Here is a 12155-nt window from a genome sequence, read left to right as displayed (position 1 = left end):
TTTCCTGTTCTTAAAGCTTAAAAATATATTAATCTCAAGGAGACTTATTTTGATTGTTTTTAAAGAACGTTGGGAACAAGGGAGACCTGACTCAACCGATTTTCGTGAAAGATACCTTAAGCCAAAGCTGTTCCCACCTAATGAACAAGGATAGGAGTGCCTGTTCTGAAACCGTTTTGTGTATGCTGTATACCTGTTGTTTTCTCATCTGAATTTCAATTAAACTCTTTGATTGTTTTACGTATCATATTGCAACAAACCACCATCAAATCAACTTAAGCTTTTGGTTACTTTTTAAACTTGGCTATACATACTTTTATGGGAGTAAAAGTGTGGTTGTTCTATCCTCGTGGAGACGATATCTACTTATCACTTTATTACTTGGGCCTAGTGCACTTGTTAGGGTAACAATGGATTTGATTCTCCTTTGTTGATTAGATTGCACCTCTTGAATTTGAGTATGTATCTGCTCCAACTTTTTTGGTGTGGCCTTAGATCTGTCATAGAACTGAGGAGTGATCTCTTTGAGTTGTTACTCAAGAGCTTCCATGGTTTCCTTAGTTTTTTATTTAGATGCTCTGGTTTTTCTATAAGCGGAATTTACCATTCACTGAATGTCCAAAGGAAGGAGAATCTCTGATACCAATGTCAGAACTGCATTCTGATTAATATCTAATGATTAGAATTAGGAAGAAAAGTATTAGGGTAGAATTCAGGTGAGAGAAAGAGTAAATAGGAGAAATTATTACTGAATTCATTGATCGATGCTAATGATAAGCAATGACCTCTATATAGAGATGAGGTCAAAACGATTACAAGGTACAACCGTCACGTCACATAACAGCTGTCTAACTAATTCACTACATGCCAAAATTGGCTAACGACCTTTAGGAAATGCAATAACAGAATGCAATTGACAACAACAACTAAATAGCAAATATTAAGGGTTCTAAACATAACAAAATTGTTCAATTAATCCTTTTTCTTTCTGGCATATTTGACATCAATATAGTGTTTTTTATTATTATTATTTAAATTCAGGTTTTTCAATTTACAACCGAACCCAAATATTTGGTTTGGTTATATTTTAGTATTACTTGTTATTCTGAATTCCCACTTTACTAATAAGCTCCAGTCACCATCTTTCTATTTTCGATACGAGATTCAGTTTATTAATGGACCTATTACCATCCTTTAGGACTACTCCTTGCTCAAGCCTTCTACCCTGACGCTACCCACTCGGGACCGGATTGTTATAGGTCAACCAACTTCCTCTTGGTTCATCCTCAACCACACATCGTACATGGAAACTCGGTTCTGATATCAATTATAACAACCTAGTCCAATACCATGTAGTTATTGTCCGCTTTGGTCCAAACCCAACACATTGGATCTTACGGTTTTAAAACGCGTCTGCATGTATTGGATTTCCACCTTACTAATAAGCTCCGGTCACTCTCTCTTCATGTCCGAGGTGAGATTCAGTTCATTCCTGCTTCCGTTGTCATCCTTTAGGACCGCTCCTTGCTCAAGCCTTCTACCCAGTGTCACTTACTTCGGACCGGATCGTTACATATTCGGTTAGGCGCCGGCGTTGATTATTCAATACTATAATATTAGATTTTTTTGATTCGGTTCGGTTCGGTTCGGTTTTAAACCAATGCAGACCATTACAGTGTGAAGTCTGAATGAATACGCTAATGATCTTTATGTTCTATTCTACTACTGAAGATGAAAATAGCAGGCTTTTTTATGATTCTAAAACATCTTATGGCTGCAACTTTGAAAACACTATGAAAACTGACAAATTCATGTGAACCCATTTTGCTAATTTGGGCAAAGATTTAACTTTTTTTTTTATATATTAAAATTAAGTAGTACATTACATAGTTTTTTTTTTTTTTTTATTTATTTATTTATTTATGAAAATGCTTATAATTCATTAGATTAAAACACAATAAGTACAAGAAAACAACAGTAAGAAATCAAATCTTACAAGATCTACAAAGAGATTAAAACGGCTACAGAGAGCAAAAAAGACCATAAAGGCATAAAAAAATACAAAACAACAATAAAACATATATTTATCGTAAATCGAAATCTGCACAAAAGTAGATTCAATCCAATCTTCAGTATTTAGGTCATTCCGAACATTCGGATCTGAGTCCTTTTTTTTGATGCAACCACATAGATATATTGATCCACGTATAAGATAAACCATTTCCGCACTTGCTAAATTCGAAAATGATATAAATGAACATATAAATAACAACATTGAGTTAATATATATATATATATATATATAAATAATTACTTTAACTTATCAAGAATATTCTTAATAAACAAGAATATCACTTAATCAACAATTTCTTAATAAAACCTTAAACGACATATATTAAAAATCGGAGGGAGTATGTAATATTGAAATCATTTAATTGGAGGTCTAGGAGTAGGGCGTCTTCCTCTAGCAACACTTTGAATTATGGCTTGTCCAACGCCTTCCCCGAGACCTTCGACGAGACCTCCGATGAACTCAATGATTACCTACAAGTAAGAGTGTCAAAATGGGTTATCATGTTATAATCTTGGAATAAATTATATCCATGGCATTTCAAATAACTTCTATTTTTGAACTTTTTAATTTTAAAGTTATTTAAGTATTGTTTAATTAAGAGAATGAAAATAGTTGTTTAGAGAAAAAAATTCTCGAAAATAATGATTTAGTAAATCGAGAAACATGTTTACAGAGGAAAAAAAACGATTCTAAACATATTTAATTCTTCGAATTTTTTATTTCGATATCCTCATTAGTCATTTTTATTAAAGTACAGATTTTAGGAGTCCTAATGTCATGTTTTAGAATTTCAGGGGTAAGAACAAAAGTTTAAGAGACGTGAATGTAATTTATCTTCGTAATCGTGTTATGTAATATATATATATATTCACATTATTATTATATATGATATATAAGTAACAAAAATGATATAATCGTATCAAATGAATTGGATTGTCCGAATAAATCCTGGGATTAAAACATTTTATTGATTCGTAAGTCGAGAATAAATGTTACTAAATCATATATCATAGAATAAAAACTATTTTTTTTTAAATAATGCTTTAAGCCAAAACCTAGGATGTAAATGGGGCAGGACGGGGTTTGGATTTATGTTTCGCATCCCCACTCACCGACTTATCGGGGATTCTTCGTTCCCATTCCCGAAATCTAAACATGGCCAGTTTTGCCCTCGTCTCCGCGGGGATCCCCCATTCCCCTTTCATTATATTTTTTTTAATATATATATAAATTTTATTCTTTTTTTTTTCATTTTTTTTAGCATTTGACATAGTATAACGACAAATAATAAGGTTAAATTCGAGTTGAGTGGTAGAAAGAAAGAATAAAATTAAGCTAACCTAATAACCAACGTTTCAAATACCGGACCAAATATCGAACCGGCGTGACAACTAGATCAATGGTTCACTGGTTCAATCGAACTGATTCAACCGTATGATGTCATGAATACTTATATACATAATAAAATCTCATTTAATTAAACATAATATAAAAGTTCACAAATCCAAAAATAAATCCTTAGTTTAACACAACATAAATATTAAAGTTCAAGTTAATTAACACAAATCATTCATAGTTTAAGATTTAATACAATATAAATATTAAAATTGAGGTTAATTAACACAAATTTAGGATTTATTTTTTATTTTTTTTACCATAAAAAAACGGGACCATTCCGGTTCACCGGTTTGATGTCGATTCCCGGTTTGACCCCGATTCAGTCCATTTTAACATTGTTAAACCATAGCACTTATAACCAGACCAGACTCATGGTCCATTCATGGTCCAACTGGTCAGTCCGGTCCCGTTTTTAAAACATTGCTAATACTTCTAAAAAGAATCACAAAATAAATATATAAAAAAATAAAAAATAAGTGTTAAACAGGGAATTAATGCGGGAATCCCTATGGAGGCATATCAAGGATGTGTTTGGGGATCCCACGGGACGAACTATCCCCGTCCCCGCCTCATCTCGGTTTGTGGGGGACAAAACAATCCCCATCCTCGCCTCGTAGGGATTCTAATCGGGATGTTCCATCCCCATCGATGCGGATCTCCGATGGGACAGAGAATTCCCACCCCGTTTACATCCATATCTAAACCGCGTTATCATGTCAGATATTAATAGCTATACTAGAGGGAAAATTATTAGGAGCATCCGGTTATCTATGTCAAATAGAGTACATCCCATACATATTTTGCCATGTGTAATATGGACCCACGTATATTTTTAAAAGGTACACTATTTTAAATATTAAGTGAGCCCACAATACACGTGTCCAAATGTGAATTGGGGTCCTCCAAGTAATATGGAAGAGCCGATGCTTAATATAAGAACTCATACTAGAGAGGCGAGGCGAGATGCAATTCCGAACATGGTTGGCTTCCCAACCAACATGGATTCTAAACAGCAATTCCGCATCCCCAACAGGGACAGGGAATCCCCACCTCATTTACATCCACATCTACAAACCCTATTATCATGTCAGAAATTAACAGCTATACCTGAGAGGCGAGACGAGCCGCAGTCCCAAACATGGTTGGTTTTTGTTCAACTCCTTTAATCCCATTAGCCTCAAGTCCATTAACCATATTTTTAGCACAAATAGCATGAAGATAATACTCACAAACAGTGCAACGATACAACCTGCCTGATCTCTTAGATTTCTTACACTCTCCACAGGCAAAAAAACCTCCATCTAATCCATTTGGTAAAGTGCTCATTGCAGGCATGATTCTTAGCTTATGAGGATGAACTGAAATGTTCATTTCATTAGATAGCATAGCACAACTTGGATGCATTTGGTAACTACAAGCATTGCATTTGAAGATGTAACCTTTGGCTGCTTTTCCACACACATCACATTTTGATTTTAAGATCCCACCTTTCACTGAAACAAGAAGTTAGTGTCATTTTTGGATACCCTTTTGAATGTTTTTTCATAAATATGTAATCTTTTTATTCGGGTTGCGGAGGCGGAGCCAAAAAACCCACTCGAGATTGTGTATCTGAGAGTGTCCCTTGGTTCGTAGGTTATGCCACATAGGGTTGCAAATTGGGTAGAGATTATGTGTTTCCAATGGGGATTATCTGTTCCCTACGGAGGTGAGAATTTCCTATTTATATACCTCATAGGGCAGGGACGGATCTAGGGGGAGCTAAGGGAGCCTGAGCACCCATTGGATGTCGAAACGGGGTTTTAAGTTTGTGTCATTTTGGGATACCCTTTTGAATGTTTATTCATAAATATGTAATCTTTTTATCCGGGTTGCGGAGGCGGAGCCAAAAATTGCTCGAAACTGTCTATATGAGACTGTCCCTTGGTTTGTAGGTTATGACATAAGGTTAGAATTCTAGCTCTTCGTTGGGGTTAGGGTTGAAAATGGATTGGAGATTATCTGTTTCTGGAGGAGATGGGGAATTCCTATTTATATACCCAATAGGGCAGAGGCGGATCCAGGGGGGAGTTAGGGGGCCAGAGCATCCACTTGTCGTCGGAAAACATCGAAAATTCTGAGGAAATTGTGTAAGAGGTTTTAATTTTTTATGTAAAATTTTTAAAAATAATAATATCAATTTAGCACTCATAAATCACGAGAAACCACTACAAGTACCCCATAGGATAGGGATGGGGGGAAATATCATGGGAGATGGGGATGAGCATACGTCTTCCCTCTCTATGGAGTCCCTATCGTGATGGATTAATGCACTTTTTTTATTAGCAATTTGTAGTTTATGTGAATTTTTAGATGTTTATATTTACATTAAGACAATTTTTATTTATTTATTATTTATGAATTGTGTTTTTTGGTATAAAATATACTAATATTTAATAAATTATACAATAAAATTTTAGATTATCCTAAAAAAATGTTAGTTATAACATAAAAAAATAGAGAATGTGAATCCCTACGACATTTTATAAATGAGATGAAGATTTCCATCTAGATGGGGATGAGAATAGAGATAGAGCCACCGATAGATTTAGGATTCACTGAAAGATGGTGCTTCTGATAATCTCTCGTAATTTATGAATGCTAAATTGATATTTTTTAGTGTTTTTATATAAAAAAAATTAAAATCTTATACACTGTTTTCTATAAAAATTTCAACGCTTTCCAATGAACAATAGATGCTCAAACCCCTCAAACCCCCCCTGGACATGGACATGAGAAGTAGCGTCCATCCCTACTCCATCCCATTTATAACCCTTACAGACTGGACTATATTTCCATTGCGGAACCTAAGACTAAATTAGTCATTTTGTCCTATCCAAGACAAAACGACGTCATTTTATCCCGAACACGCAAAACCAAATGTAAGTCCACCCATACGAACTATACCCCTCCCCCACTAGTCCGGGGGAACAATTTAAGCACCCCCACCAAAATCATCCCCAAAACCACCTCTCTCACAATAATTTCTACCCACCAGGGGCTCCCCGTGCACCCCTGTCTCCGCCCCTGATTAAAATCAAACCACATACTTACCGGGTTTCGGTGAAAACTGAAGATCACTCAGCTTGACTTTGATAGTCGTTGTCTTTGATTGTTGTCAATTCATATACTGAGTTCTCTTTTACTCAGCTTCCATGGTCAGCTTTGTTCTGCAAGACATAGTTCTCAAGAAGACTTCTCTACTTTTGATACTGAGTTTCGTTCCACTCAGCTTCGTTGATTAGCTTAATCTTTAAGCTTCTGTTCTGAAGATAACTTATCTTCTTTCACGCTGAGTTCCACTCTACTCAGCTTGTGCTGTGATCTTATGCTGACTTAGTCCTGTCTTACTTTTTATTTCTATTTGTATTTATATTTATAGTCAACATTGAACAAACATATTAGTACAATTAAATCAAAACACTTAAATTTAATTGTCCCTTAATAATGGATTAACTTAAATAATTTTGTCAAATCAAAATCATGTGAAAAGGTGTTTCAACACAAACTGCCTTAACTAAGGTTAGAGAAGGGTATTCATAAGTGATTGGAAGGTGGCAGGGGAATTAATGAGGCTAAAAGGCATGACAATGAATCCATAGTGCCCAAAGTGTGTTCTAAAAGCAGTTTTATAAACACCCCCAACCTTCATTCTAATTTGATGGTAACCAGCTCTTAAGTCTAGTTTAGTGAACACCTTAGCTCCCTCCAACTCATCTATCAGTTCCTGAATGACAGGAATAGGAAACTTGTTTTTGATAGTAGCTTTATTCAATTCTATATAATCAACACATAAACTCTAGCTACCTTCTTATTTTTAACCAACAAAATTGGGGATGAATAAGAGTTGTGGCTAGGTTGTATAACACCATTCATTAGCATTTCCTCCACTAACTTTTCAATTTCATTTTTTTGGTGATGGGAGTATTTGTATGGTCTCACATTGACATGGTCAGAAGAAGCCTTTAAGGTGATGGCATGATCATCTGATCTAGTTGGAGGTAAGGAAGTAGGAGTGTGGAACACTTGGCTGTAATAATGAAGTAAAGGTTGAAACTTAGTGGAAGCCTTATGTAATGGCATGTCTAGGTCAGGTTCAGTGTTTGGTATAGGTTCAATTTCTTTAAGAGACATGATAAATAAGCTTGAGGTTATCCCTTTCCACCCTTTAACAACCAACTTATTTACAGACTTAAGGGTCATCAACTTAAGTTTATTGGTCTTGGTCATACCCTGTAGTTCTAGTGGGTTGTGATCTTTGTGAATGATTAACCTATCATTTTTTTATAATTAAAGGTCCCATGTGTATGGAATTTCATCTAATCAGAACCCAAAATAATATCATAATCACCTAATGCTAAAACTCTAATGTTGAAAGTGAACCTGGTATGATTCATAAACCATTGACATTCATTGCATTTTGTGATGACTAACATTTGCTTGCCATCTGCTACAGACACAACAGTAGGTTTAACTTGGATGAGGGGTAACTGGGCCTCTTGTGCCAGCTTCTGATCCACAAAGCTGTGGGTGCTTCCACTATCTATCAGGACCACAATAGGTTTCTCCTGAAGAGTACCATTGAGTTTAAAAGTGTAGTCAGCCCTGCCTCCTTCTAAAGCATAAATAGTGAAATATGTTGTTCTTCTTTAAGATCTTCCTATACTTCTCGAACTTCCTCAGTTTGTCTCTCATGTTGTTCCTTGTTTTGTATTTCTTCTACATTAAGAAGATTCAACTTCTTCGTAGTGCATTAGTGTCCAAGAAAATATTTATCCCCACATTTCCAGCAAGCTCTAGGGACTCTTCTTTGGGTATTAATAAGCAAGGTTTGAGTTTTACGTCCAGGAAGTTTTTATACAGGGTTGGTAGCCACAGTTTGTACAATATTATTTGGCTTGGTAATGGAAATGGGTATCTAAGGTTTATTTGTAGTAGGAGATCGAAAATTAAGCTTGGGTTTGACTGCTTGTAGGATATCCTATAAATGTATTTCTTGGTATTTACCATGTTTAATGGTTGTATATATGTTGGTAGGCTCTTTAGATCTCTCTGTAGACCTTATTTCAGGTTTGAGACATGTGATGAAACTAGTTACAAAGAAGGTTTCAGTCAGGGTGGGATGCACTTTTTCCATCCTTAGCTTGAGGGCTTCAAATTGATCTTGGTATTCAGCCACAATTGAGGTTTGCTTCAGTTGAATTAGTAATTGCACCACATCTTCCACTTCAGTTTATTGGAAACGTTTTTCTACAGCTTCTACAAATTCTTCCCAAGTTGCTATAGGATGACTGGGAATCTAGTTCTTATACCATTTCTCAGCTCTTCCTTGGAGAAATAGTGCAGTTAATGCAACCATGGTTTCCAAATGCCACCATGCAGTGATCTCTTTGAGTTGTTTCTCAAAGGCTTCCATGGTTTCCTTAGTTTTTCATTTAGATGCTTTGGTTTTTTTATAAGCGGAATTTACCATTCACTGAATTTCCAGAGAAAGGAGAATCTTTGATACCAATATCAGAACTGCGTTCTGAATTAATATCTAATGATCAGAATTAGGAAGAACATAATATTAGGGTAGAATTCAGGCGAGAGAATGAGAGAATAGGAGGAATTAGTACCGAATTCATTGATCGATACTAATGATAAGGAATGACCTCTATATAGAGATGATGTCAAAACGGTTACAAGATACAACTGTGATCTAACAACTGTCTAACTAATTTACTATAGGCCAAAATAGATTAACAACCTTTGAAAAATGCAATAACAAAATGCAATAACAAAATGCAATTGATAGCAATAACTAAATAGCAAATATTAAAGCTCCTAAACATAATAGAATTATACAATAATCCTTCTTTCTTTTTGCATACATGACAAACATATAGTGATTTTTTATTATTTAAATTTGGAGTTTTCAATTTAAAACCGGACCAAAATATTTGGTTTGGTTATATTTTGGTATTAGTATTACTTGTTATTCTGTAATAACCTGAATTAATACCATGTAGATATTGTTCGCTTTGATCCAAATTCAACATTTTGGGCCTCATGACTTTAAAAGTCGTTTGCATGTATTAGATTCCCACCTTACTAATAAGTCTCAGTCACTCTCTCTCTCCATTTTCGATGTGGGATTCGGTTCATTAATGAACCCATCACCATCCCTTAGGGCCACTCCTTGCTCATGCCTTCTATCCTGATCGCTACCCACTCCGGACCGTATCGTTATAGGCCCACCAGCTTCCATCTAGGTCGTCCGCGACCACACATCGTACGTGGAGAGTCGGCTCTGGTACCAATCGTAACAACCTAGCTCAATACCATGTAGATATTGTCCGCTTTGGTCCAAACCCAACACATTGGGCCTCACGGCTTTAAAATGCGTCTGCATGTATTGGATTTCCACCTTACTAATAAGCTCTAGTCACTCTCTCTTTATTTCCGATGTAGGATTCAGTTCATTCCTTCCCCTATCGCCACCTCTTAAGGCTGCTCCTTACTCAAACCTTTTACCCGGCGCCACCCACTCCTGACCGGATCAGTACATATTCGGTTAGGCGCCGGCGTCGATTATTCAATACTATAATATTAGAGTTTTTTTTTTTAATTCGATTCGGTTTGGTTTTAAATGGATGCGCAACAATGATAGTGTTAAGTCTGAATGAATATGCTAATGATGTTTATGTTCTATTCCACTGCTGAAGATGAAAATAACAGACTTTTTATGATTCTAAAACATCTTAATTATGGCTACAACTTGGAAAAAGAACTATGAAAACTGACAAATTCTTGTGAACCCATTTTGCTAGTTTGGGCAAAGATTTAATTTTATATATATATATATATATATATATATATATATATATATATATATATATATATATTATAATTAAGTAGTATATTACATAGTTAATAGCATATGTATAAGAACATTGAGTTTATATATATATATATAAAAGAGATCCGGTGTGACAGATTTATTTTGGTGTGACAAGCCTTATTGTATAACAAGGACCAATTTTGTAATTAACCAGGGGAGGTGGTAAATTTGTAAATAAAAGGAAAAAGAAAATTGTTTTATTTCTTTTCTTTAAAATGCATTTTTCCGACTTTCCTAACCTCGTTTTTCAAAAAAATTTATACCGTTGGACTCGTCTTAATTAGACGGTCATTTTAAGATCCTAGAAGCTCAGGTAAAAAAAATTTCGGTGAACTTAATCCGGCGATCTCTGTGAGTAAAAAATGCCCAGAAAATTTTTAAAAAATTTTAAAAAATGTAAAATATCATTGTGAGAAACTTTAATTCTTGACTCAAAGTGAGATTCCTTACGATTTAGTTCCAAATCAACGGAATCCGGCGATTAGGTGGGTGTTTTCCGGCGAGAAAACAGAAAGTGCCCAAAAAATTCTCAAAAAATGTAAAATATTATTTTGAGAAACTTTAATTCTTGGATCGAAGTAGGATTTCTTACGGTTTAGTCCCAATAAAAAAATTTCCTTAATTTTATCCAGTTTACATGTTTCAACAATTTATTAAGTTAAAACCGTAAGGAATCTCATTTTGAGCCAAGAATTAAAGTTTCTTAAAATTATGTTTTACATGTTTTGAAATTTTTTGATAATTTTTTGGGCACTTTTTGGTCCTAACTTTCAACACTATGTATTGGAATATTTTGTTGGAACAATATAACAATTCTGTTGGAACAATATAAGTATTCTGTTGGAAAATTGGTACACTGATTTGAAACAATTGGTACACAGATTTATTCTGTTGGAAGAATATAAGAATTAGAATTATTTTCTAAATAATATAACTAATATAAATTTGAAAATACTATATTAAATACTAAAAAACAAAAATGAAATTGAAGACATAGATAATAAAATTGATTTGGAACAATTGGTAAACTGATTTATTATGTTGGAACAATATAAGTATTATGCTGAAATAATATAACTATTTTGTTGGAAAAATTGGTACGCTGATTTATTCTATTGGAACAATATAATTATTATGTTGGAACAAATGGTACACTGATTTGGAACAATTTCGTACACTGTCGGAACAATGTAAGTAGGATAAAAAATGTGTCCAGAAAATTATCAAAAAATTTTAAAACATGTAAAACATCATTTTAAGAAACTTTAATTTTTGGCTCAAAGTGAGATTCCTTACGGTTTTGACCCAACAAATTGTTGAAGCATGTAAAATAGATAAAATTAAAGAAAAAGTTTTATTGGGAATAAACCGTAAGAAATCCCGCTTCGATCCAATAATTAAAGTTTCTCAAAATAATATTTTACATTTTCTTAAATTTGTTGAGAATTTTCTGGGCACTTTTTTTCTCGTCGGAAAACGCCCACCCGGATTACATTCACCGGAATTTTTTTTACCTGAACTTCAGGGATCTCAAAATGACCGTCTAATTTAGACGAGTCTAATAGTATAAAAATTTTCGAAAAATGAGGTTAGAAAGGTCGGGAAAATGTATTTTAAAGAAAAGAAATAAAACAATTTTCTCTATCATCTCTTTCCTTTTATTTATAAATTTGTCACCTTGCCTTTTTCAATTATCATCAAAACTACGTAGTTTTGTTATGTCACATAATAAGCTCATTGCCACACCAAAATCACTTATCT

The 12155-nt window shown here is 34.3% G+C and overlaps 1 protein-coding gene across 1 annotated transcript; it reads right to left on the bottom strand.

Annotated features, from left to right (window-relative positions):
* Nucleotides 1-2427: 2427 nt before the first annotated feature.
* On the bottom strand, nucleotides 2428-8927 carry LOC136200484 (uncharacterized). Its single transcript, XM_065990859.1, has 5 exons — nucleotides 8824-8927; nucleotides 7319-7541; nucleotides 7151-7238; nucleotides 4580-4965; nucleotides 2428-2544 (listed from the first exon to the last, which is right to left on the bottom strand). Exons 1-5 carry the CDS (start codon nucleotides 8925-8927, stop codon nucleotides 2428-2430), a joined length of 918 nt encoding a protein of 305 aa, XP_065846931.1.
* Between the last annotated feature and the right edge of the window lie 3228 nt (nucleotides 8928-12155).

This window comes from Euphorbia lathyris, chromosome 7 (genome assembly GCF_963576675.1).
Source record: "Euphorbia lathyris chromosome 7, ddEupLath1.1, whole genome shotgun sequence".
Lineage (NCBI taxonomy): Eukaryota > Viridiplantae > Streptophyta > Magnoliopsida > Malpighiales > Euphorbiaceae > Euphorbia > Euphorbia lathyris.
The sequence above is the reverse complement of the archived record's forward strand: the minus strand, read 5'-3'. Positions and strand labels throughout refer to the sequence as shown.

Coding starts and splice junctions, on each gene's coding strand:
- LOC136200484 (XM_065990859.1), bottom strand. CDS start 8,927: ATGGAAGCCTTTGAGAAACAACTCAAAGAGATCACTGCATGGTGGCAT. Junction 7,239..7,318: donor TGTTGGTTAAAAATAAGAAG/GTAGCTAGAGTT, acceptor CCTGTCATTCAG/GAACTGATAGATGAGTTGGA. Junction 2,545..4,579: donor CGGCTCGTCTCGCCTCTCAG/GTATAGCTGTTA, acceptor TCTTACTTGTAG/GTAATCATTGAGTTCATCGG.